Source organism: Oncorhynchus tshawytscha, linkage group LG01 (assembly GCF_018296145.1).
Source record: "Oncorhynchus tshawytscha isolate Ot180627B linkage group LG01, Otsh_v2.0, whole genome shotgun sequence".
In the NCBI taxonomy this organism is placed as follows: domain Eukaryota; kingdom Metazoa; phylum Chordata; class Actinopteri; order Salmoniformes; family Salmonidae; genus Oncorhynchus; species Oncorhynchus tshawytscha.
This window is the reverse complement of record NC_056429.1, coordinates 17,540,075-17,567,158: the sequence shown is the minus strand read 5'-3', so window position 1 is coordinate 17,567,158 and position 27,084 is coordinate 17,540,075. Positions and strand designations below refer to the sequence as shown.

The following is a 27,084-nucleotide window of genomic DNA, read 5'->3' as shown; positions in this document are numbered from 1 at the left end:
CCAATTCATCTTGTTTGTCAAGTCAACCAGTGGTTTTTGTCTCAGCTCATGCTTTTCCCAAGCTCTCTTTTTCTTGCCCTCCTGGTTTTGACCCTTGCCTGTAATGACTCTGAGCCTGCCTGCCTGACCACTCTGCCTGACCCTGCCTGCCAACCTGTGCCTTTGCCGCCTCTGGATTATTGACCTCTGCCTACCCTGACCTTGAGCCTGCCTGCCGTCTGGTACCGTTGCCCCACCTTTGGTTTACTGACCCCTGCCTGCCTTGACCTGTCTATTGCCTGCCCCTGTTGAATCATTAAACTATTGTTAATTTGATGTGGTCTGGGTCATACCTTCATACCTGATAGTATCTTTACCTTTACTCTAGGGTACAATTGGGTACTTTTTCCAACCACTGCTCCTCAGGTACACTATCGTAGGAATTTGATGGAACCTGCTGGAGCCAACAATGCATCCAACCGTCAGTAACATTGGTCAGCTTATATATATAGAGTCTACTGCCTGACCATCCATACCAGGTGAGTGACCAAGACCCTAAATGATGTATAGAGTCTGCATATGCTAATGTTAATGTTTTGTTTTTACTTTAAATCAGTAGTTGCTTTTAGTCTTTGAACATCAAGTCAAGAAATGATGGCTGAGTATTTTTGCTAAATAATTTAGGGAACTCATGTCCTCCAGAGTGAGACACAGGAGCCAAAATTAATTAACCAATTTTAATAAGAACAGCAACAAGGGAACTATTGATCATTAAACACCTTGTGCAAACCTGGTCTAAATGAGATCAGTTATATTGTGAGATTGTGTAAACACACACTGACAGCTTACATGCCCAAAACCTTAAAGGCAAAATCCACCAAATATTGGGGCTGGTGACACTTTGCTTCTTGTGAGTCCAATATCTTGAAAACTTGACTGCTGATAAAACACCAAACATTGGGGCTGGTGACATTTTGCTTCTTGCGTGTCCAATATCTTGAAAACTTGATTGCTTGATAAAACATTTTGTGACTGTATCAACAGTGGACTAATGAAAACAATTTTCCCTTTAAGGGTTTCTAGCTAACGCTGTCTGAATCCATCGGCGGTAGGAAGCCACTCGTGTGTACACATCAGGGGTACTGGGGTTGGCACACCTCTGCCCTGAAAAAGAGACAATGCCCGCTGACATCCCCTTACACACCAATGGACCTCCTGAATCACCCTGCAAAGAACAAAGGAGGAGTAGCATAGTTACAGCCTTGACAAGGATCAACTTTTATTCTAGTTACCTTAAGAGTCTAAGCGGTTTTAAGATGGTCATACCAAGGATAATATGGTACTGAATGTTGAATTTTAGAACCCCATTAAGGAGTCAACCATTTGTGTTCTCTGTCACCTGGAGCTGCATGGTAAATGGTCCAGGAACAAAGGACAATGCCAAAGGATTAGACTTTATGTATTTTTTTTACCAATATAAAAACAATTGCCGCTGAACTACTTCCATATATTTGTTCATATTTTTTTTTAAACTGGTACCGGGCTACATTCAGACCAGTCCTGTGACATGGTGGATTGCAGCCCATGCAAAAAACTGATATCTCTAGCTTAAACTGATGAATTTTGTTGGGGATTTATGTATTATGCTAATTTAATTTCTGCAGGAGCATGGACATCGGCTCTAGGGAGTTATAGCCAAGTTGTAGCCAATAACAGCCTGTCTCGACCAGGAAAAACGAATTGCAGTTATAGCAATAGAGTTATAGCCTAAAACAGTGCAGTCATACCGAGCAGAAGCCTTGGAAAGCTCTGGGGCCTGTTGCGCACACCATGCGGCTGGAGATTTCGACGGCTGTCCACCTGCGGGCACATTCTCTGGGAGGGACGATGGTGGCGTTGACCTCCTGCAACTTGTCTGGTAGGGTGCCATTATCGCCTATATCCCCCCAGCCGGCCGTGGTGCACATGCTTCCCTCAGCCATAGAGCCATTCATCAGAGGGATCAACTGTACTGCTGTGTTGAGGGTGGCCCTCCCTCTCAACTAAGAATGATCACAGAGATAACACACTAGATAGATGATCTGTATGTCTTCATATATGTGTGATGTAAATATATTTAGGATATAATCATTTTTCTTATCAGTTTTGCATGATTCTATAATCTATTTGATGTATTTTCATGGACATTAAACCTACAATGAGAAGTTAGGATACAATAATCTCCATGGTGATACAATGTCCTTGATGTCACTCACCTTGAGAAGCATGATGTCATTCTCCAGGTTGTCCCCATACCTCGGATGTGGAATGGATCGAACCACATCCAATACTTGTTGTGAATTTTCATCCTCTGACAAGTCATGAGCCCCAAGCACCACCTTGTATCGCCTGAAAATCAGTACATGAAAGAGTTTAGGAGGCAATATTTATTTGCGCAGTTGCCTTGAAGGACTAGTGCAATAACTTTAAGGGAAATTAGTTTGAGAGAATCTGAGAGAGGTTAATATGTTAATGTTTGATAGAGATTCTCACCCATCACAGTGTGCAGCGGTGAGGACAAAATCCTCTCTCACCAGAACTCCTCCACAGATGTGTTGACCACGAGACTGAAGGGAAGCCATGTAGGGACGAGAGTTGCGAGCAGCCTCTCTGCCACCAACAATACCCACTTTCGGCACCTTGCGCCCATCAGTGCCTTTGAACAGAAAGTAGAGAAGACTATTTCAATAGCTTTTGTCTATAACTCTGCAATGCTACCATATCCGCATAGCTTGCAACAAATTATGGTACTGTATGTCAGTTTGTTCATTACTGCCAAATAGAATATGAGCCACTGTATGCAAAAGCATTGAAATTGGTCAAATATAATTTTCATTTTGCTTTTGCTATACTTTTTAAATGTTAGTCTGCTTGGTGCAGTCAGTTTAGTGCTATTGGTAGTTAGTGTGTTATAGAAATGAAACATAGCTTACCATTCAAGGCGATGAGCAGAATAACTACGTGAAGAACCACTGAGCAGATTGCCATAGTGCAAATGGGCAAATAGCATGATGCACCTCGTGGGTATAAATATGTAGGGTGGGCGGGAGGGTGCTACTTGTTCCAGATGTGGTTATAGACAGTACTGGGTCTTTGTTCATCCCCCAGTGTTTGCCAATGTGTTGCTGTGGCTTGATGGTTTCAAATGTTGCTTGGTGAAGTCTATGATGAAAGCTGATTGTGATATTATGAAATGATGACTCTGCTGGTTGGTCTGATTGCATAGAGAACACTTGTGCAATGAGATGCTACCACTAACCGTTGTTGAAAATGTTAGAAATGTGTGGTGTTTGTGGTTCTGTGCATTACAGTTTGCCATGATGAGCTCAGTTTGTTGGTTTAAAAAATAAATGCAAAAAATGGTCTGGACTTCAAAATTGTTTAGGTATAACATACAGTGCATGCCTTCTGATGTGTATGCAAATCATATCACTAGAGCAATTTCACAATGATTAAGAACACATTTATTTCCATTACAGTACATGGTAATGCATTAGACAGATTAACAGCAAGCTAAATAATCAGTAATATCCTCAGGTATAAGTAATATCTAAAGGCATAATTTTGCAGCAAACAAAGTATCCATTCTAACACGACTGCTTGTTGATGACCTTCTTTATCCAGGGTAAGTACTTGGAAATCTGAGTGTAAACATTGGGCACGTTGGGATAGGCACAGTTTCCCCACATGTTGAAGGAGACGATTCCCACTGCCTCTCCATTGCAAACCAAAGGACCACCAGAATCCCCCTGTGGGAAAGAGAATAATCACCTTATATGCCAAACATTGCTTACTGGTTCTTGCTTTGGATCTTCATGTATGATGTGTGTGTATTGAATGTAAATTCAGTTAGACAAACCTGACATGTGCCTTTGTCGGTCATGTATCCACCTGCACAGATGACATTGGGAGGAAGATTAACTTTGACGTGATCCCACTGCTTCTGGCAGACCTTCAGATCAATGGCTTCCACGTCCACCACTTGAAGGTCGTCAACGATTGCGTCTATTTTTGTGAGGCCCCATCCAGCAGCAAGGCACTTTGTGTTGGGTTTGAGGACTTTATCCTTGGTTGGAAGCCTCACTTTGTTCACGGATTTGCTTAATTTAGCTTCCCTAGACAGCTTGAAACAAACATTTATTATCTGTTTAGCAGTTATGAAAGTATATGACCTTCTAGCACTTTTAGGATACTCTGTCATATCATATGAAGACAAATATATTTAACTAAAGCCCTACCTTTAGAAGCATGATGTCACTACCATCCTTGACATTTTTATATGAGTTGGATTTGCATTTGCGTTCCACATTGTATCTGACAGCTTTCCCGAGGCCCTTCTTGATGTTGTGGGTACCAAGAACAACACTCAAGTTGCTAGACAAGACGCAGAACAATGTGTTTATCAGTCTGAGTAGTAAGGACACTGATATGCTAAATGTAATGATATGCTACTATTTGGAATTTACAGTTGTAATTGAGTTAGGCTACTACTGTACCTTTTGTTGCAGTGTGCAGCTGTTAGCACAAAGTCTGGAGTGATCAGGAATCCTCCACAGATGTGCTTCTCATCGTTCTGCACAGAGGCCATGTACTGCAGGGAATTCCTCTTGGCTTTTTTTCCATTGATGATTTGACCCCCAAATGCAACTGAGAGGGTAAAAATAGTACAAACAGCCACAATGAACTAAACCGTAAGGTAATAGGCAAATGTTAGAATCTCATTGATGTGTGTCCATTGAGTTCAGCAGAGAGACTTACCCGAATGTCCCAGATAGGTGAGGAGAACAGTGAGTAGAAGTTTGTTCATGGTGTGCATGTTTGGAGGGCTTGTCAAACAATCCAGGATGACCTGATTCATATGGCCCCGTTATATACACTAGACAGTGTTTTTTTTATGAGGACAACTGTGTGGCTTCACTTCTATGATGACTATCTATGATAATTCTATCGATCCATGTATGGTTTCTTCCGGTAAAGTCAAGGTAGGTGGTCTCTGCATTTACTGGAACTCTGGCAGCCCTTCTACACATTAATGTAGGTGGTGAGTTATCATAGACAGATAATAGCCTGCAGTAGTACATACCACATAGGCCAACTCATCTCCCCTCTCTCATGCAAGAGCCTTGTCTTCTCTGGTTCGATGCTTTCCGGTGTTAGCATGCCAACCAATAACCACCAGTGGTTTACAAAGGAGGACAACACTCTTGATGCCTTGAAAGACACTGGGACCTTGCCAATCCCACCAGGGTAAAGACAGGGTCCATTATTTTTCGCAATGAAAACAACATGTAAAACTATGAAAATTGTACTGTCAACCTTATTGACTCATCTTGATCTTTGGTGGTATTCTTCTGTGAAATGTTCTGCATCCCCTCTGAGTGACAGACAGGCAAGCAGGCGGAGATGCAGACTGGAAGACAGACAGACAGATCATGTCCTCTGGTCTGAGACCTGAAACTGTGGTGTGGTTTCAAAGCATTGTGTCGCCTTCATGAAACCAGAGTTACTTTGTTGTCTTGACCACAAGTTTCCACGTGTGGTGGATTTGATGAAGACAGCTGAAGATGTAAGAGGAGCTATCTTTCTAAAGATGTATACTTGTTGGCTTAAAGAGCTAAGTCATCATTATAATTGCACATACCCTTGATCTGAAGTGAAAGATGGAAAAGACACACTCACGTGCATGCATAAACACTCTCTCTTACAAGCACATTCATATTCTTCTCACACACTCACGCTAACACACAGCACTGAGTTTATTTAAGGACTGATGGTCTTTTCTGTTTGATAAATTACATTTTATTAATTACAAATGTCTCCATTTGGTTCCTTAATACTTTGTGATACACTTGATCCAGGAGAGGTACTTGGCAACTTTTGTGTAGACATTGGGCTCCTTGAGATTGTCACAGTTTCCTTTTTCATTGAAGGACACAACTCTCACTGCTGTCCCCTTACACACCAGAGGACCGTCTGAATCTCCCTGTAATACTTGGTTAAAAACAGTTACTCTGCAAATCAAGTCATTTCTGTATAATGAATACATTATCAGACTATACCTTAACTACATTCTATGACCATACCTGACAAACACCTTTATAACCAGCCGCAGTATCACCAGCACATATCATAGACAGGGTTATGGTGGCAGTGTTCCCCCATGATCTCTGGCAGGAGGCTCTGTCTACGACGGTGACATTCACCTCCAGAAGATGTGGGTTTGCAGTTCCGCCTGTTTTAGTGGCACCCTACCCAGCTACAGTACAGTAGGATTTGGCCTTGATGTCCTTGTCTTCTTAGGGAGAGGAATCTGTTGCACAGCTTTGCTTTTCGGCGTAGTTTTGACGAGCTATATTTGGAGCATATGACTGTAGTTAGATACAGTCAATTCTCAAGTAAGCTATATGATATTATGCAAAGCAGTATTATGCACATCTTCAAAAGGTTTTCATATATGATTACAGCACTGGAATTGAACAAACTCAATATGTTTGCTTATTTTTTTCTCTATTTGATCTAAGGTCTGCTGGCATATATTACCTGGGCAATGGTGTGCTAAGCTAAGAGGCATTCTGACATGTGTGCATTCTTCCACTGTCATGTACCTGCAACAGCATGATGTCGTTCTGAAATGTCTTAGAGTTGTAACCAGGATGTATGTGGTAATATTTCACATCAATCTTGCGAGCAGAGCTTTCCTGCCTTGAAATGTCATGAGCACCAACCACAACCATCAGATTCACACCTCTGTGAAGAGGAAACAACAGTCTACTTGCTGAGCATTGTCTCTGCAGAGGAACTCTGGAGCTTCTTCAGAGTGACCATCGGGTTCTTGGTCACGTCCCTGACCAAGGCCCTTCTCCCCCGATTGCTCAGTTTGACCAGGCGGCAAGCTCTTGGTGGTTCTGATGGATTGAATCACTATGGGGGCCCAAGTTCCTCACATGATATGTGGCTGTGTGATTGAGTAGGTAAAATTCCAAAGAAATTTGCCAACTTACTGCCCCAGAAGTCAGGGGTTCAGTTCCTGCTTCTGCCTGTCCCACTTTCACTCCTTCTCTGTCTCCTGCTATTTCTATTCTGTCTAAACAAAGCACTGAAGAATAAAGGTAGACTTCCACAGAATAATATTCTCCCTAGGCCCTATTCAGACTTGACAAATTGATTTAATGTGGAAAAAAAGAAAAGGACCACTTGCCCCTTGAAGTTTAAACACAGCAAAACTCCAAGCCAAAGAAAAGAGGAACAAACAAAAGTCATGGACAAATGGAAGAACTCGAACGGGACAACGACAATGAATTCTACAGATATGAAATACAGTCATGGGCGTATCGAGCAAAAAACTGAATGTGCTGATGTAGAACCTGCAGAACACACAGTTGACCACAAACAGGACACACCTGTGGACAACCCAATGCCTCTGCCAGAAGAGACTCAGAACAAAGTGGAACAGACAAGGGACTTACAGTGCATTCGGAAAGTATTCAGACTTTTTTCACATTTTGTTACGTAAGTCTTATTCTAAAATGGATGAAATAGTTTGTTCCGCCTCATCAATCTACACACTATCCCATAATGACAAAGCAAAACAATATGTTTTTTTTGCAAATGTATTAAATATAAAAGGCTAGCATATTTACATAAGTATTCAGACCCTTTATTCTGTACTTTGTTGAAGCACTTTTGGCAATGATTACAGCCTAGAGTCTTCTTGGGTAAAAAACTACAAACCTGGCACACTTGTATTTGGGGAGTATCTCCCATTCTCCTCTGCAGATCCTCTCAAGCTCTCAGGTTTGATCCTCGCTGCACAACTATTTTCAGGTCTCTGCAGAGATTCTCAATCGGGTTCAAGTCCAGGCTCTGGCTGGGCCACTCAAGGACATTCAGAGACTTGTCCCAAAGCTACTCCTGCATTGTCTTGGCTGTGTGCTTAAGGTCATTATCTTGTTGGAAGGTGAACCTTTGACCCAGTCTGAGGTCCTGAGTGCGGGGGGCTGCCTTAATTGACATCCACATCTTTGGCACCCAGGAACAGTGGGTTAACTGCCTTGCTCAAGGACAGAATGACAAATTTTTACCTTGTCAGCTCTGGGATTCGATCCAGCAACCTTCTTTTACTGGCTCAACACTCTAACTGCTAGGCTGATTGAGGCCACTGTGTTCTTGGGGATTTTTTTTGCTCAATGTCTTTATTTGAATAACTTTTAATTGCTAAATATTTCCTATAAATGGCAGCAGAAGACCACAAAGTTATAGGCTTTAGCAGCAATTTGAATGACATAAAAAAAATAGCATGCAACCAAAGACTATGTGTCATATGATTTTCTAAAATGGTTACTAATTACTTTACATAGTACATACTGTACACACTATCATTCAAAAATGTGGGGTCACTTAGAAATGTCCTTGTTTTTTAAAGAATAATAACATCAAATTGATCAGAAATACAGTGTAGACATTGTTAATTTTGTAAATTACTTTTGTTGCTGGAAATGACTGATTTTTTAAATGGAATATCTACATAGGCGTACAGAGGCCCATTATCAGCAACCATCTCTCCTGTGTTCCAATTGCACGTTGTGTTAGCTAATCCAAGTTTATCATTTTAAAAGGCTAATTGATCATTAGAAAACCCTTTTGCAATTATGATAGCACAGCTGAAAATGTTTGTGCTGATTAAAGAAGCAATAAAACTGGCCTTCTTTATTTAGACTAGTTATGTATATGGAGAATCAGCACTTGTGGGTTCAATTACAGGTTTAAAATGGCTGGAAACAAAGACCTTTCTTCTGAAACCCGTCAGTCTATTCGTGTTCTGAGAAATGAAGGCTATTCCATGCGAGAAATTGCCAAGAAACTGAAGATCTCGAACAACGCTGTGTACTACTCCCTTCACAGAACAGCGCAAACTGTCTCTAACCAGAATAGAAAGAGGAGTGGGAGGTCTTTTCAACTCTGTCTAGAAGGCCAGCATCCTGGAGTCGCCTCTTCACTGTTGACATTGAGACTGGTGTTTTGCGGGTACTATTTAAATAAGCTGCCAGTTGAGGACTTGTGAGGCATCTGTTTCTTAAACTATACATTTTAATCTACTCAACTAATCTAAAGAAGACCAGTTTTCATCTGTGCTAACATATTTGCAAAATGGTTGTCTAATGATCAATTAGGCTTTTAAAATGATAAACTTGGATTAGCTAACACAATGTGTGATTGGAACACGGGTGTGATGGTTGCCAGTTTCCAGCTACAATAGTCATTTACAACATTAACAATGTCTACACTGTATTTCTGATCAATTTGATGTCATTTTAATGGATAAAAAATATGATTTTCTTTTAAAAAACAAGGACATTTCTAAGTGACCACAAACTTTTGAACTAGTGTATATCTATCTCGTATTAGGCCTGTGTTGCTTTTGGGAGAGCAAAACAATAAATAACTATAGCCCTTTTATACATGTATTATATATTCATTTTAACTTCTGATATGACAGTGCGATTATACACCCTCGGAATAGAAACGACAAGAGCGCAGTTTCCACAGCCTGCCAATAAATTACATCATGCACCCCACGCGGTTAACAAATTTACCTCCGCTTGTGCGATTTGACAATGCATGTACTCGGAAAATACGTTTCTCGACCAGAGGTGACTACATTTAAGTTCAGGATTATTGATAATCGTTATTGAAATAGTAATCAAGTATAATTTCAAAACATGAGCATGAAAATAGGTCATAATGAATCATCATTATAGTAATTCACAATAATCTTTTCAAATGATGTTCAGTCCTTTCTCTTGCGTTAGCAGTGTGGAAGGGGACAGAAAGAAGCGCGCGAAGGAGTTTTACTGTGAAGGCAAAGGGAAGGAGGAAAACGGAGCCTCTGAAATTTAATTCGTGGTCTTATCCTGCTATCTATTGGAATTATTTAGCAATTGCAATATATTTTTTCGAAGCAATGTGTTGATCTGACAGTTTCCATACCGAAGGTCACTGAATAGAGTGTATTTCCTTACTGAAGTAGTAATTACTCAGAATTGCAAATGATAAAATATATATTTTATAAGTTACAACCATAAAATAGCCACTTACAGCATAAGAATAAACAACTGTTGATTCACCTTTAACATAAACAGAGACACGAGACACAGACACTGTAGATTAGATGTATATATTTAAATCTGGTAGATTTGAAGAGCCTTTGCTTTGCTGAGCAGTTTGTTCTCAGAAGTGTGCTGCCTGCCATGCCATGCTATCAGAGAATTAGACCTGTGAATAATGAAACGTTTTTTGCTAGGTCAAAACACAAAATGCAGAACACAAAGGCAAATGCTAGCAGATTTTTATTTGATTTTTAATTTCACCTTTATTTAACCAGGTAGAACAAGTTCTCATTTACAACTACGACCTGGCCGAGATAAAGCAAAGCAGTGCGACACAAACAACAACACAGAGTTACACATGGAATAAACAAATGTACAGTCAATAACACAATAGAAAATGTCTATATACAGTGTGTGCAAATGAGGAAAGATGAAGGAGAAAGGCAAAAAATAGGCCATAGTGGTGAAGTAATTACAATATAGCAATTAAACACTGGAGTGATAGATGTGCAGAAGATGAATGTGCAAGTAGAGATACTGGGGTGCAAAGGAGCAAAACAATTTTTTTAAATATGGGAATGAGGTAGCTGGATGGGCTATTTACAGATGGGCTATGTACAGGTGCAATGATCTGTGAGTTGTTCTGACAGCTGATGCTTGAAGTTAGTGAGGGAGATATGAGTCTCCAGCTTCAGTGATTTTGGCAATTCGTTCCAGTCATTGGCAGCAGAGAACTGGAAGGGAAGGCGGCCAAAGGGGGAATTGGCTTTGAGGGTGACCAGTGAAATATACCTGCTGGAGCGCATGCTACGGGTGGCTGCTATGGTGACCAGTGAGCAGAAATAAGGCGGGGCTTTACCTAGCAAAGACTTGTAGATGACCTGGAGCCAGTGGATTTGGCAACGAATATGAAGCGAGGACCAACCAACGAGAGCATACAGGTCGCAGTGGTGGGTAGTATATGGGGCTTTGGTGACAAAACGGATAGCACTGTGATAGTCTGCATCCAATTTGCTGAGTAGAGTGTTGGAGGTTATTTTGTAAATGACATCGCTGAAGTCAAGGATCGGTAGGCTAGTCAGTTTTACGAGGGTATGTTTGGCAGCATGAGTGAATGGGGCTATGTTGCGAAATAGGAAGCCGATTTGAGATTTAACTTTGGATTGGAGATGCTTAATGTGAGTCTGGAAGGAGAGTTTACAGTCTAGCCAGACACCTAGGTATTTGTAGTTGTCCACATATTCTAAGTCAGACCTGTCCAGAGTAGTGATGCTGGACGGGTGGGCAGTTGCGGGCAGCGATCGGTTGAAGAGCATGCATTTAGTTTTACTCGCATTTAAGAGCAGTTGGAGGCCATGGAAGGAGAGTTGTATGTCATTGAAGCTCGTCTGGAGGTCAGTTAACACAGTGTCCAAAGAAGGGCCAGAAGTGTACAGAATGGTGTCGTCTGGGTAGTGGTGGATCAGATAATCACCAACAGCAAGAGCGACATCATTGATGTATACAGAGAAAAGAGTCGGCCTGAGAATTGAACCCTGTGGCACCCCCATCGAGACTGTCAGAGGTCCGGAAAACAGGCCCTCCTATTTGACACACTGAACTCTGTCTGAGAAGTAGTTGGTGAACCAGGCGAGGCAGTCATTTGAGAAACCAAGGACGTTGAGTCTGCCGATAAGAATGGGGTGATTGACAGAGTCGAATGCCTTGGCCAGGTCGATGAAAACCTTGAGTGTGACCTTGAGCGTGGCTGAGGTGCACCCATGACCAGCTCGGAAACCAGATTCTATAGCGGAGAAGGTACTGTGGGATTCGAAATGGTCTGTGATCTGTTTGTTAACTTGGCTATCGAGGACCTTAGAAAGGCAGGGTAGGATAGATATAGGTCTGCAACAGTTTGGGTCTAGAGTGTCTCCCCCTTTGAAGAGGGGGATGACCGTGGCAGCTTTCCAATCTTTGGGGATCTCAGACGATACAAAAGAGAGGTTGAACAGGCTAGAATAGGGGTTGCAACAATTGCGGCAGATCATTTTAGAAAGAGAGGGTCCAGATTGTCTAGATTGTCTAGCTTCCAGATTTTGCCACTCTTTCAGAACATCAGCTATCTAGATTTGGGTGAAGGAGAAATGGGGAGGCTTGGGCAAATTGCTGTGGGGGGTGCAGGGTTGTTGACCGGGGTAGGGTTAGCCAGGTGGAAAGCATGGCCAGTCGTAGAAAAATTCTTATTGGAATTATCAGTTGTCGTGGATTTATCGCTGGTGACAGTGTTTCCTAGCCTCGGTGCAGTGGGCAGCTGGGAGGAGGTGTTCTTGTTCTCCATGGACTTTACAGTGTCCCAGAACGTTTTGGAGCTTGTGGTACAGGATGCAAATTTCGGTTTGAAAAAACTAGCATTTGCTTTCCTACCTGCCTGTGCATATTTGTTTCTAACTTCCCTGAAAAGATGCATATCGCGGGGGCTAATCGATGCTAATGCAGTACGCCACAGGATGTTTTTGTGCTTTTCAAGGGCAGTCAGGGGCTATATCTTTACTTGGTTCTAAATTTTTTTGAATGGGACATGCTTATTTAAGATGGTGAAGAAAGCACTTTTAAAGAATAACCAGGCATCCTCTAATGACGGAATGAGGTCAATATCCTTCCAGGATACCCAGGCCAGGTCGATTAGAAAGGCCCGCTCGCTGAAGTGTTTTAGGGAGCGTTTGACAGTGATGCGGGGTGGTCTGACCGCAGACCCATTACAGACGCAGGCAATGAGGCAGCGATCGCTGAGATTCTGATTGAAGACAGCAGAGGTGTATTTAGAGGGCAGGTTGGTCAGGATGATATCTATGAGGGTGCCTGTGTTTACAGATTTGGGGTTGTACCTGGTAGGTTCATTGATCATTTGTGTCAAATTGAGGGCATCTAGCTTAGATTGCGGGACGGCCGGAGTGTTAAGCATGTCCCAGTTCAGGTCACCTAACAGTACGAACTCTGAAGATAGATGGAGGGCAATCAATTCACATATGAAATTTATTTATAAAGCCCTTCTTACATCATGTGATTTCACAAAGTGCTGTACAGAAACCCAGCCTAAAACCCCAAACAGCAAGCAATGCAGATGTAGAAGCACAGTGGCTAGGAAAAACTCCCTAGAAAGGCCAGAACCTAGGAAGAAACCTAGAGAGGAACTAGGCTATGAGGAGTGGCCAGTCCTCTTCTGCCTGTGCCAGGTGGAGATTATAACAGAACATGGCCAAGATGTTCATAGATGACCAGCAGGGGCAAATAATAATATCACAGTGGTTGTCAAGGGTGCAACAGGTCAGCACCTCAGGGGTAAATGTCAGTTGGCTTTTCATAGCCGATCATTCAGAGTATCTCTACCGCTCCTGCTGTCTCTAGAGGGTTGAAAACAGCAGGTCTGGGACAGGGAGCACGTCCGGTGAACAGGTCAGGGTTCCATAGCCGCAAGCAGAATATTTAATTCTGGAGCAGCAGCACAGCCAGGTGGACTGGGGACAGCAAGGAGTCATCATACTTAAATTCACACAGGACACCGGATAAGACAGGAGAAATACTCCAGATATAACAGACTGATCCTATAACAGACTGACACATAAACTACTGCAGCATAAATACTGGAGGCTGAGACAGGAGGAGTCGGGAGACACTGTGGCCCCATTTGACGATACACCCGGACAGGGCCAAACAGGCAGGATATAACCCCACCCACTTTGCCAAAGCATAGCCCCCACACCACTAGAGGGATATCTTCAACCACCAACATACCATCCTGAGACAGGGCCGAGTATAGCCGACAAAGATGTCCGCCACGGCACAAGCCAAGGGGTGGCGCCAACCCAGACAGGAAGATCATGTCAGTGACCCAACCCACTCAAGTGACGCACCCGTCCTAGGGATGGCATGGATGAGCACCAGTAAGCCATTGACTCAGCCCCTGTAATAGGGTTATAGGCAGAGAATCCCAGTGGAGAGAGGGGAACCAGCCAGGCAGAGCTAGCAAGGGTGGTTCGTTGCTCCAGTGCCTTTCCGTTCACCTTCACACTGCTGGGCCAGACTACACTTAATCATAGGACCCACTGAAGAGATGAGTCTTCAATAAAGACTTAAAGGTTGAGACTGAGTCTGTGTCTCTCACATGGATAGGCAGACAATTCCATAAAAATTTAGCTCTATAGGAGAAAGCCCTGCCTCTAGCTGTTTGCTTAGAAATTATAGGGACAGTAAGGAGGCCTGCGTCTTGTGACCGTAGTGTACGTGTAGGTATGTACGGCAGGACCAAATCGGAAATATAAGTAGGAGCAAGCCCATGTAATGCTTTGTAGCTTAGCAGTAAAACCTTGAAATCAACCCTTGCCTTAACAGGATGCCAGTGTAGAGAGGCTCGCACTGGTGTAATATGATCAAATTTTTGGGTTCTAGTCAAGATTCTATCAGCCGTGTTTAGCACTAACTGAAGTTTATTTAGTGCTTTATCCGGGTAGCCGAAAAGTAGAGCATTGCAGTAGTCTAACCTAGAAGTGACAAAAGCATGGATACATTTTTCTGCATCATTTTTGGACAGAAAGTTTCAGATTTTTGCAATGTTACATAGATGGAAAAAATATGTCCTTGAAACAGTCTTGATATGTTTGTCAAAAGAGAGATCAGGGTCCAGAGTAATGCCGATGTCCTTCACAGTTTTACTTGAGACATATGGTGTCCAGGGCACAGCTGTGGGCTGAAGGTGGTCTATAACAAGCGGCAACGGTGAGAGACTTGTTTCTGGAAAGGTGGATTTTTAGAAGTATAAGCTCGAATTGTTTGGCCACAGACCTGGATAGTATGACCGAACTCTGCAGGCTATCTCTGCAGTACATTGAAACTCCGCCCCCTTTGGCAGTTCTATCTTGTCAGAAAATTTTATAAATAGGGATGTAAATTTCAGGATTTTTGGTGGCCTTCCTAAGCCAGTATTCAGACACGGCAAGAACATCCAGGTTGGCAGAGTGTGCTAAAGCTGTGAATAAAACCAATTTATGGGGAGGCTTCTAATGCTAACATGCATGAAACCAAGGCTTTTATGGTTACAGAAGTCAACAAATGAGAGAGCCTGGGGAATGGGAGTGGAGCTAGGCGCTGCAGGGCCTGGATTAACCTCTACAACACCAGAGGAACAGAGGAGGAGTAGGATAAAGGTACGGCTAAAGGCTATAAGAACTGGTCGTCTAGTGCGTTCGGAACAGAGAGTAAAGAAGCAGATTTCTGGGCGCGGAAGAATAGATTCAAGGCATAATGTACAGACAAGAGTATGGTAGGATGTGGATGCAGTGGAGGTAAACCTAGGCATTGAGTGACGATGAGAGAGGTTTTGTCTCTAGAGACACCATTTAAACCAGGTGAGGTCACCGCATGTGTGGGAGGTCATTGGCACTGTATTGTCCTCAAAGTGAGTAAAGAAGTTGTTTAGTCTGTCTGGGAGCAAGACATCCTGGTCTGCGACGGGGCTGGTTTTCCTTTTATAGTTCGTGATTGACTGTAGACCCCGCCACATACCTCTCGTGTCTGAGCCGTTGAATTGCAACTCTACTTTGTCTCTATACTAACGCTTAGCTTGTTTGATTGCCTTGCGGAGGGAATAGCTACACTGTTTGTATTCGGTCATGTTTCCGGTCACCTTGCCTTTGGTGGGAAAAACAGAGGATCCGCTTTGGGAAAGTCATATTCCTGGTGGTAATGTTGGTAAGTTGACGTTGCTCAGCCTCCCGACTGTATGTAATAAAACCTAAGATGACCTGGGGTAACAATGTAAGAAATTACACATAAAGCACCATCACACCTCCTCTTCCATGCTTCACGGTGGGAACCGCACATGGGGAAAACATTCGTTCACCTACTCTGCATCTCACAAAGACACGACGGTTGGAAAAAAACTTAATGCGCTATGATGAACCTGGCTCTCATGAAGACCGCCAAAGGATAGGAAGACCCAGAGTTACCTTTGCTGCAGAGGATAAATTCATTAGATTTAACTGCATCTCAGATTGCAGCCCAAATAAATACTTCACATAGTTCAAGTAACAGACACATCTCAACATCAACTGTTCAGAGGAGACTGCGTGAATCAGGCCTTCATGGTTAAAGAAACCACTACTAAAGGACACCAATAGGAAGAAGAGATTGCTTGGGCAAAGAAACACGAGCAATAGACATTAGACTGGTTTTGAGATTTGAGATTTGGGCTTAGTGGGACCATCATTTGTTGTTCAACAGGACAATGACACAAACACACCTCCAGGCTGTGTAAGGGCTATTTGACCAAGGAGAGTGATGGAGTGCTGCATCAGATGACCTGTACTCCCCAATTATTCGACCTCAACCAAATTGGATCATTGCTGCCCTGACTTGCTTCCATTCAGCCACAAGAGCATTAGAGAGGTCGGGCACTAATGTTTGGTGATTAGGCCTAGCTCGCAGTCGGTGTTCCAATTCATCCCAAACGTGTTCGATGGGGATGAGGTCAGGGCTCACTATTTTATGCACTTGTCAGCAACGAGTGTGGCTGAAATAGCCAAATCCAGTCATTTGAAGCGGTATCAACATACTTTTGGTCATGTAATGTATATACACATACACTGAGTGTACAAAACATTCAATCAAATCAAATTTTATTTGTCACATACACATGGTTAGCAGATGTTAATGCGAGTGTAGCAGGGACAACTTCCAGACTGACCAGGTGAATCCAGGTGAAAGCTATGATCCCCTGTTGATGTCACCTGTTAAATCCACTTCCATCAGTGTAGATGAAGGGGAGAAGACAGGTTAAAGAAGGATTGTTATGCCTTGATCAGAGGGTGAATGGGCAAGACAAAATATTTGTGCCTTTGAATGGGGTATGGTAGTAGGTGTCAGGCGCACCAATTTGAGTGGGTCAAGAACTGGAAAACTGCTGGGGTTTTCACGCTCAACAGTTTCCCATGTGTATCAAGATTGGTCCACTACCCAAAGGACATCCAGCCAATTGGAGTCAACATGGGCCAGCATCCCTGTGGAATGCTTTCGATGCCTTGTAGAGTCCATGCCCTGAAGAATTGAAGCTGTTCTGAGGGCAGAAAGTGTTCCTAATGTTTTGTCCACTCAGTGTATATATTTATATAATATACCTGTATATTATTATGATTATTATTATTCATTTCAGAATTATCTATGCTTTATAACCGTACCTGACAAAAGCCTTTATCATCAGCAGTACCACCGGCACATATCATAGAAGTGGGTATGACTCTTCTCCAAGTTCTCTGGCAGTCTACAATGTGTTGTGTCAGGCAGGGTAGAATATCCCTGCAAATGGTTTATTCAGTATTTGTATGCTACACAATTCCCTTCTGGGAAGATAATCGTATAAAATCATATACATCACACCTGATTTGAATAGGTGTTTATAACATGTTTCTATTTACCCCTTACACACACTTCATTACTTCCCTCTCATTTACCCCCAACAGCATGATGTCATTCTTGTGTGTTTCGGGATCGTAATCATTGATGTAATAACTTTTCACACCAATCCTGTGAGCCGAATGTTCCCACTTTTAATGTTATGAACACCAACCACAACCGTCAGCTATACACCACTACAAGGACAAAGAAACAATTACTGAATGGCAAAAGTTCACTGAAAATATAGATTGTGAATTTCCACTAACTTGGAGGATATCACTGTAGCTATTGTACTTCCTTTCCTCTATAAGCTTTGACTTACTTATCACACCCCAATGAAGAGGAAACAACATACTACTCACTAAGCTTCTAAGCACACACAACATTCTACAGCGAGGGAGTCCAATCTGGCTGATGGGGTGGTTTGAGTAAAAATATTTACAGAAAATACAATAATATTAATCATATATATTTTTTTAATGGAGGGGGGAGGGAACTCATTTATATTTTAAAATGACTGAAACCAAATTTAAACTGTAGAAATGACAACCGTTTCTTGATGGTATCGACTTTCCAGGTTGCTAATAATCATCTAAAGCTAGACAGTCAGGCAGCATCGGAAACTATGTTTTGCAATCTTTTGACGGAAGCAAATATAACACATTTTCAGTGCGGCCCTCCTCCTCCAGACCTAGTTGTAGACCGAATGTGGCCCCCCGGGGGAAAATTTGTCTGACACCCTGTTCTACAGCATAAAGCAAATCTGCAATTTTTTACAAAGACCACACAACCATCTATGACTTCTTGGTGTGAGTAGTTTTCTCCCTCAAATAGTTCAATAGAATAAGAGTAAGACACAATTACCTTGTGTAGCAGTGAACGGCCGTCATGACAAAGTTATCTGACACAAGAAAGCCCCCACACATATGTTCCCTCTTTTCCGTTTCCTTGTTCCTCTCCTGCACAGAGACCATGTAGGGTTTAGAGTTGGTTTTGATCTTTTCTCCATTCACAATGCCAGAGTCCTGGTGGGCTGGTAGAGACATAGGGATATCCCCAATGAAACCCAAATTAACAACAGTGGGCTTGAAATGACTAAAATTCAAAGACTAGAATTTGTGATCATCATGTGAATTTCTATGTTATTGCTTTTCAACCAAATCAGTGTCACTTTGCAGTTTTCTGCTGTCCATGGTTAGAAGGTCAAATGTCATCTTCTTTTAACCGCCAGAGTGAGTGGAAGTGTGAGTGGACATGTGATAGGTTGAAGTGATAGGTAAAGTTTGGTCTTACCTGAGTGCCCTTGAGGGGGCAGAAGAGTGACCAGCAGGAGCAAGACAGATGAGGCAGCCATATTGTCTTCTTCTCAGACTGTCCTCAAAAGTCCTGAGCATCTTTATAAACCCCTCCCAGCCTATCTACCCACACAGGATTTGAGCTATGAATGTGTGAACCTTGCATATCATTTATTCACCCACCACATTCACACCTAATATAGGTCACCACATTGTGGTTATTCACATTTTACTAGAATAGCAGGACACTGACAAGCAGACATGGTGGTCTTACGCTGGTAAATCCACACTCTGTTTCTCCCAATCTGTGAGAAATAGGCTTAAAGGGGCAATCTGCAGTTGCTACATCAATTGTTGGACTCATAAATGAATGATATGCACCAATTGATAATTCAATAATATGGCTTATAATTGACTCATGGGCTCAGGTCAACTGTCAAACCCCATTAGAACCCAAAATATAAGATTGTTCCCCCCCAATGTTTTTAAACAAACCAACACTGTATAGCCTCAAAACTTGGTTAAAACTAGAATTTTTATATCATGGATGCCCAGTCCTTGAATCCATAGCTCTGTCTATACATTGAGTGGTTACATTTCTCCGGCCCCATCCCTCAGCTTTTTACCAAAACAGGGGAAGCTCTTTGTCATCGTTTCAACTGCTGATTGCTGCTTTAAGATATTATTCCTTTCATTCCAATCCTAGTGATGTGCACAGATCTCAAGTTAGGATTCAGCTCTTATAGATTTAAACCTTTAAGAGTAAATCAAGTACTGCGGTATATCCAGTGGAGGGGGTAAGAGAGTCAGAACTATACAAGCTGCCACAGAAATCATCCGATCATCCTTTCAAAGTTCTTGAAGTTTTTTAATTGACTGACCTACGTGTCTTAAAGAAATTATGGATTGTCGTTTCTCTTTGCTTATTTGAGCTGTTCTTGCCATAATATGGACTTGGTCTTTTACCAAATAGGGCTATCTTCTGTGTCCCACCCCAACCTTGTCACAACACAACTGATTGGCTCAAACGCATTAAGAAGAAAATAAATTCCACAATTAACTTTTAAAAAGGCACACCTGTTAATTGAAATGCATTCCAGGTGACTACCTCATGAAGCTGGTAGAGAAAATGCCAAGAGTGTGCAAAGCTGTCATCAAGTTGGCTACTTTGAAGAATCTCAAATATAAAATATATTTTGATTTGTTTAACACATTTTGAGTTAGTACATGATTCCATGTGTTATTTCATAGTGTTGATGTCTTCACTATTATTCTACAATGTAGAAAATAGTAAAAAAATAAAGAAAAACCCTTGAATGAGTAGGTGTGTCCTAACTTTTGACTAGTACTGTATAAAGTGGGTAAAACAGAACGTAAACATTATTAAAGTGACCAATGTTCACTGACTCTATGTACATAGGGCAGCAGTCTCTAAGGTGCAGGGTAAAGTACCGGGTGGTAGCTGACTAGAACAGTGACTAAGGTTTAGGGCAGGGCACTGGGTGGAGGCCACTAGTGGTGACTGTTTAACAGTCTGATGGCCTGGAGATAGAAGCTGTTTATCAGTCTCTCAGTTCCAGCTTTGATGCACCTGTACTGTCTCCACCTTTTAGATCAGGGGTGGGCAACTCCAGTCCTCGGGGGCACGATTGGTGTCACACTTTTTCTCCATCCCTAGAAAACACAGCTGATTAATGAAATTGCATTCTAAGCTGAAGATCATTATTATGTGATTATTGGAGTCAGGTGTGTTAGATGTGGCCGGGGCAAAACTGTGACACCAATCAGGCCCTCGAGGACTGGAGTTGCCCACCCCTATTCTAGATGTTAGCAGGGTGAACAGGCCATGGCTCGGGTGGCTGAGGTCCTTGATGATCTTCTTGGCCTTGTTGTGACACTGGGTGCTGTAGATGTCCTGGAGGGCAAGCAGTGTGCTCCTGGAGAGTCCCGTGGTTGCGGAGGGTGCAATTGACCATACCAGGTGGTGATACAGCCTGACAGGATGCTCTCAATGGTGCATCTGTAGAAGTTAGTGAGGTTCTTAGGGGTCAAGCCCTCTCCCTGTCAATGTGGGTGGGCCGTGCTGTCTCTGCTGTCTCTTCTAGTCCACGATCAGCTCCTTTGTTTTGTTGACGTTGATGGAGAGGTTGTTTTACTGTCACCACTCCGCCAGGGCTCTCACCTCCTCACTGTAGGCTGTCTCATAATTGTTGGTAATCAGACCTACCACTGTTGTGTCATCAGCAAACTTGATGATTGAGTTGGAGACGTGCGTGGCCATGCAGCCATGGGTGAACAGGGAGTATAGGAGGGGGCTGAGCACGCACCCCTGTAGGTCCCCCCCTGTTGAGGATCAGCGTGGCGGAGGTGTTGCTGCCTACATTCCCCACTTGGGGTCAGCCCGTCAGGAAGTCCAGGACCCAGTTGCACAGGGAGGGGTTCAGTCCCAGGGCTCTGAACTTAGTGATGAGCTTGGTGGGCACTATGGACTTGAAGGCTGAGCTGTAGTCAATGAACAGCATTCTTACATAGGTATTTATCTTATCCAGGTGGGATAAGTCAGTGTGCAGTGCAATGGCGATTGCGTCGTCCGTGGATCTGTTGGGGCAGTATCAAATTGTAGTGGGTCTAGGGTGTCGAGTAAGGTGGAGGTGATACAGTGGGGCAAAAAAGTATTTAGTCAGCCACCAATTGTGCAAGTTCTCCCACTTAAAAAGATGAGAGAGGCCTGTAATTGTCATTATAGGTGCACTTCAACTATGACAGCTGGGAAGACTGAATCTGCAATAGGTAAGCAGCTTGGTTTGAAGAAATCAACTGTGGGAGCAATTATTAGGAAATGGAAGACATACAAGACCACTGATAATCTCCCTCCATCTGGGGCTCCACGCAAGATCTCACCCCGTGGGGTCAAAATTATCACAAGAACAGCGAGCAAAAATCCCAGAACCACACGGGGGGACCTAGTGAATGACCTGCAGAGAGCTGGGACCAAAGTAACAAAGCCTACCATCAGTAACACACTATGCCTCCAGGGACTCAAATCCTGCAGTGCCAGACGTGTCCCCCTGCTTAAGCCAGTACATGTCCAGGCCCGTCTGAAGTTTGCTAGAGAGCATTTGGAAAATCCAGAAGATTGGGAGAATGTCATATGGTCAGATGAAACCAAAATATAACTTTTTGGTAAAAACTCAACTCGTCGTGTTTGGAGGACAAAGAATGCTGAGTTGCATCCAAAGAACACCATACCTACTGTGAAGTATGGGGGTGGAAACATCATGCTTTGGGGCTGTTTTTCTTCAAAGGGACCAGGACGACTGATCCCTATAAAGGAAAGAATGAATGGGGCCATGTATCGTGAGATTTTGAGTGAAAACCTCCTTCCATCAGCAAGGGCATTGAAGATGAAACGTGGCTGGGTCTTTCAGCATGACAATGATCCCAAACACACAATGAAATGAAGGAGTGGCTTCGTAAGAAGCATTTCAAGGTCCTGGACTGGCCTAGCCAGTCTCCAGATCTCAACCCCACAGAAAATCTTTGGAGGGAGTTGAAAGTCTGTGTTGCCCAGCAACAGCCACAAAACATCACTGCTCTAGAGGAGATCTGCATGGAGGAATGGGCCAAAATACCAGCAACAGTGTGTGAAAACCTTGTGAAGACTTACAGAAAACATTTGACCTCTGTCATTGCCAACAAAGGGTATATAACAAAGTATTGAGATAAACTTTTGTTATTGACCAAATACTTATTTTCCACCATAATTTGCAAATAAATTCATTAAAAATCCTACAATGTGATTTTCTGGATTTTTTTTCTTCTCATTTTGTCTGTCATAGTTGAAGTGTACCTATGATGAAAATTACAAGCCTCTCTAATCTTTTTAAGAGGGAGAACTTGCACAATTGGTGGCTGACTAAATACTTTTTTGCCCCACTGTATGTTCCTTAACTAGCCTTTCAAAGCACTTCATGATGACAGAAGTGCATGCTACGGGGCGATAGCCATTTAGTTAAGTTACCTGGGGAGGCAATCAATAAGGTAAGAGTTCAGGTGAGTCCCATGAAGCGCTGATGCGCGTAACAATGGTGACAGGTGTGCGTAATGATGGGTCACCTGGTGCCCTTGAGCGCCTTAGAGGGGGAGCGGAAGCAGGCGTGACAGTACCCCCCCCTCTAGGGGCACCACCTGGCGTCCCCCTGGGCGAGCCTGATGGGCCGGCCGAGGCGCAGGACGAGCCGGGCTGAGGCGTGGGAGCCTCATGACATGGGATGCTGAGCCAACCGAGGCAAGAAAACCTCTCGAGCCAGCTACGGCATGGAAGCTCGACGAGCCAGCTGAGCCACCCCCGGTTCCTTCAGCAGCGGCGCCCAGACCCGACTTCCCCAACCATAACAAAAAACAATTCTTTCAATATTAGTGTCTGCATTCTGTGAGGACATATGCTGGGAGACAAGAAGCAAGTACAGGGAGTGAAGATTTAATGGATAAACGGACATGAAACAAAACAAGGACAGCGTCTGGACAGGGGAAACATAGCAACAATAATGCAGACACTGGGAAGAAACTGAGGAAGTGACAGATATAGGGGAGGCAATCAATAAGGTAATATAGTCCAGGTGAGTCCCATGAAGCACTGATGCGTGTAATGATGGTGACAGGTGTGTGTAATGATGGGCCTCCTGGCGTCCTCGAGCGCCAGAGAGTGGGAATGGGAGAAGGCTTGACAGAAACAAAGCAACAAACACAAAACTTTATTAAAACTTAAAATGGCACTCCAGTCTCCTTTTCACCTTATTTAAGAATTCATTTAACACCTCATTTAACATCTGAAAGGCACATCTCAATAGGTGGTCCAGGTAAGTCATGACATAGCAGTGGGGGTTGGGCCTTTCCTCTTTTGTTCTCTATTGCTCCTCTATTGTTCTTCAAGCAAGGAGGAGGCAGATGACATCACGGATTCCCATTAGACCAACTCATTGAATGCCCTAGTCCTTTAAGTTTGCAGTTGTGTCTAAAAAACACTATTCTGCCCAAAACATATTTTTTTACCCTTTAGTGTGTGTACTTTATTGTATTTATACTGGGGATATTGCTTTTCAACAATAAAAGTTCATAAATCGCTGGAGGTCTTCTTTAATGTGTTAACTTCTTATTCTTCTGTGATGTTGCAAGAGTTCCCGGGTTCAGATCCCAGGCGAGCCCCACAAAATGGATCCTCAGTACAGCATAGGAGATTACACTTCTCTTGAATTGTAAATTATTTTCTTCTCATGTTTTTTTACCCTTCTTATGAGACCCTGTCAGTCATACCTACAGCACATTGTACCAAGAGGTTTCATACCTACAGCAGTTACACAGAACCAGACATGATTAAAACTATGTGTGGACCACAGTTGAAACAGGACTTTTAGAAGAGAATGCCCACCTAATGCCACAGTTCTGATGGAGTGAGAAGGAGAGTGTCACGCCCTGGTCTTAGTATTTTGTGTTTATATATTTATTTTGGTCAGGCCAGGGTGTGACATGGGGTTATTTTGTGCTGTGTTGTGGTATTGGGGGTTTTAGTAGGTATTGGGATTGTGGCTGAGTAGGGGTGTCTAGCATAGTCTATGGCTGCCTAAGGTTCTCAATCAGAGTCAGGTGATTCTCGTTGTCTCTGATTGGGAACCATATTTAGATAGCCTGGGTTTCACTGTGTGTTTGTGGGTGATTGTTCCTGTCTTTGTGTTTGCACCAGATAGGGCTGTTTCGGTTTTCATTATTTCATTTCGTTAGTTTTGTAGTTTCTGTATGTATAGGTTTTCCTTCATTAAAATATATCATGAATCATCATCACGCTGCATTTTGGTCCGATCCTTGTTCTACCTCTTCGTCAGAGGAGGAGATAGAAGAGAGCCGTTACAGAGAGCTAGTGAAGTAGAGGCAGAGATAGAGGACTGCACACACAAAGGTGGGACTTGAAGGGGAAATTGGTACATTAGTGGGTCCCAGAGGGAACTATATTATAAACTCATAGCTAGTCTAGACCCGAGGCAGTCTGGTCAAAACGCTACTCCCTCTTAGTGTAGGCTACATGTTGTTGTCCCTCTTTGATTAAGTCTGTCTCCATATTTATCCAGGGTACTGAAAAAAATGATACAATTTCACAGGCTGTTTCATTGAAAAAATGTGCCCCCTCAAACTGAACTGTAACCTGACAGTTGTATTCCTCTCCCTTGCCAATAGTGTCAAGTTATCTGTGTTCTGTTCTTGAGAAGCAGATGATGACAAGGCTTGACAGAGGAAACTGACACTTTCTGGTAACGGATATTTTATGTGTCTAATACAGCCTGCCAGGGTAATAAAATAAAACCTTTTCACCACAGCGAAAGCAACTTATTTTAAAACCCCTAAGAAGGACAAATTAGCCATGATGAATTTCAAACATTATACTTGGAAAAATGAATCTTTAGGGAAGAACGTCCACCTGCTAGTCCTTGAACATGAAAGGACAGCGTGTGCTACCGCAACGTTAGCTCTGAGAAAATATCCCAGCACAGATGGTGACAAAAGACAGAGACAGTCTAGCCCCTCTTGCTTGGAGAATTACTCCAAACACACACTGGAGCTCGAGGGGCAGGGTGGATAATGTTTGGCCCGCCTCAGACTTCTCATGAACCTGTCCCGACTTATGCCTTTTCCAGTCACCAAAAGCCAAAGACAACCTTATGATGTTGACTGGGACTTGCTTCAGTTGGCCAAACTATCTGGACGGAGCCTCAGCCCCTCCACCCTTTCCCCATCCTCCTAGCCTTCCCTTCCAATCCTGTGGTGTCTGACATGCCCGCAGGCATCTGGGGAATGCCATATGGGGTGAGTGTGGACGGAGGACTCTGTGGCACCACATACCTGCGAAGTGGCATGGTAGGGCTTTGGGGGTAATGTAGCTGGTGCATGTGGCCCTAAGAGGCCCTGTCTCATGTGGCTGCAGACGCACAGACTAATCCACTCACTCAGTGATGAGAAGGCCCGGCCTGGCCTTTCTGATGGACCTGATGCCTGATGCCAAGACTCCAGCAGACAGTTCGGCCAGGCAGCCACAGAAAGAACAAAAAGGTAAAGGAATTTCTGAAAGTTATGAAACTTAACTCATTCTAACTGACATTGTAACTCATTCTAACGGAGTTCTACGAGGAAGAAAATAAACAGTCTGCTTTGTCTGAGACATTGGACATACAGTATTCTCATACTCTTCTAACATATATACACACACACACACACACACACACACACACACACACACACAGGTACACACATGCGCATGTGCACTCACACACTCATCGTCTGCCCCTCTGTCTATTCACCGTAATAACTTGGGCTGTTTTTGTAACAAAACATGACCCTAATCCCAAATGCAGGGAGCTGTGAATGGCTCTGAACAAAATGGCAGACAAATGAGAAGGATTAGAGTAGGCCTGTGAAAGACTGAAGGGTTTGCTATTGATCTTCGGTGGTCCTGGGCTCTCTCTGGGCCTTTCTGTTTAAAAACTCCACTGGGTAAGAGCATGCAGGGCCACTCCAGAGCCCCCTCGGCAACTGAGAGACACACAACAGCCGCAATTAGTCTCAGGAGCTGTAATAGCAATTCAATAAGCGCTTTAAAATTCTGCCCCTTCCCCCCACCTTTTTAGTCTACATACATCAGATCGGTATTGTGAGTGGCAAGGTTTTTTTTCTTCTCCCACCCACCACAGTTCTTTTCACTCCTCTGAGAGAAATTGACCACACAGGGTTTCAAAGGTCCCTGAAGCTTTAGGACGTTGTAGCTAAAGCAGCATGACTTGTGCCCCCATCATATTATTGCTTGTTTTGTCTGGAAGAAATCATTTTCATGACGCTTTTACAGATGACACGGCATGTATAGATACAAAAAAACACTGCTTAGTTCAATAATCTACATACAGTATGTGTCTGTAAAAAAGGGTAATAGGCAGAAAAATGTATACACAATGCTGCCCTAACATTGTGAGGTCAGTACAGAGCTCTGCTGTAATGAATCAGGACAAATCATTAGAACACTGAGCTGCTATGCATTGCTATTGGGTCGATTTCAAATATAGTTCTTCTCCACTAAATGATATTGCTGATATTTTCTATGCCCTTTGCCAAACCTTGGAACCACCCTATACGAGTGCATAAACACAATGCGTAGTGACACATAGCAACTGATGAAACCCTATATTTAGTAACAAGCACCT

The 27,084-nt window shown here is 43.1% G+C and overlaps 2 protein-coding genes and 1 pseudogene across 2 annotated transcripts; all 3 read right to left on the bottom strand.

Annotated features, from left to right (window-relative positions):
• Positions 1 to 702: 702 nt before the first annotated feature.
• LOC112229676 (complement factor D) lies at positions 703 to 3,102 on the bottom strand. Its single transcript, XM_024395675.2, has 5 exons — positions 2,952 to 3,102; positions 2,512 to 2,674; positions 2,235 to 2,367; positions 1,767 to 2,021; positions 703 to 1,204 (listed from the first exon to the last, which is right to left on the bottom strand). Exons 1-5 carry the CDS (start codon positions 3,004 to 3,006, stop codon positions 1,049 to 1,051), a joined length of 762 nt encoding a protein of 253 aa, XP_024251443.1. The 5' UTR covers positions 3,007 to 3,102; the 3' UTR covers positions 703 to 1,048.
• A 365-nt stretch (positions 3,103 to 3,467) lies between these two features.
• On the bottom strand, positions 3,468 to 5,690 carry LOC112264538 (mast cell protease 2). The gene is made up of 5 exons (XM_024441600.2): positions 4,777 to 5,690; positions 4,515 to 4,665; positions 4,257 to 4,392; positions 3,878 to 4,141; positions 3,468 to 3,767 (listed from the first exon to the last, which is right to left on the bottom strand). Exons 1-5 carry the CDS (start codon positions 4,874 to 4,876, stop codon positions 3,606 to 3,608), a joined length of 813 nt encoding a protein of 270 aa, XP_024297368.1. The 5' UTR covers positions 4,877 to 5,690; the 3' UTR covers positions 3,468 to 3,605.
• A 158-nt stretch (positions 5,691 to 5,848) lies between these two features.
• Positions 5,849 to 18,903, bottom strand: LOC112265256 (annotated as a pseudogene).
• Between the last annotated feature and the right edge of the window lie 8,181 nt (positions 18,904 to 27,084).

What these genes read in the sequence shown, in the direction of transcription:
- LOC112264538 (XM_024441600.2), bottom strand. Translation starts at nt 4,876, where the DNA reads ATGAATCAGGTCATCCTGGATTGTTTGACAAGCCCTCCAAACATGCAC. An exon ending in CACCTATCTGGGACATTCGG is followed by an intron (nt 4,666 to 4,776) that starts GTAAGTCTCTCT and finishes TTACCCTCTCAG; the next exon opens with TTGCATTTGGGGGTCAAATC. An exon ending in GTGACATCATGCTTCTAAAG is followed by an intron (nt 4,142 to 4,256) that starts GTAGGGCTTTAG and finishes GTTTGTTTCAAG; the next exon opens with CTGTCTAGGGAAGCTAAATT.
- LOC112229676 (XM_024395675.2), bottom strand. Translation starts at nt 3,006, where the DNA reads ATGGCAATCTGCTCAGTGGTTCTTCACGTAGTTATTCTGCTCATCGCC. An exon ending in ACCGCTGCACACTGTGATGG is followed by an intron (nt 2,368 to 2,511) that starts GTGAGAATCTCT and finishes ACTGATTTTCAG; the next exon opens with GCGATACAAGGTGGTGCTTG. An exon ending in CTTTCCAAGGCTTCTGCTCG is followed by an intron (nt 1,205 to 1,766) that starts GTATGACTGCAC and finishes TGTTCTTTGCAG; the next exon opens with GGTGATTCAGGAGGTCCATT.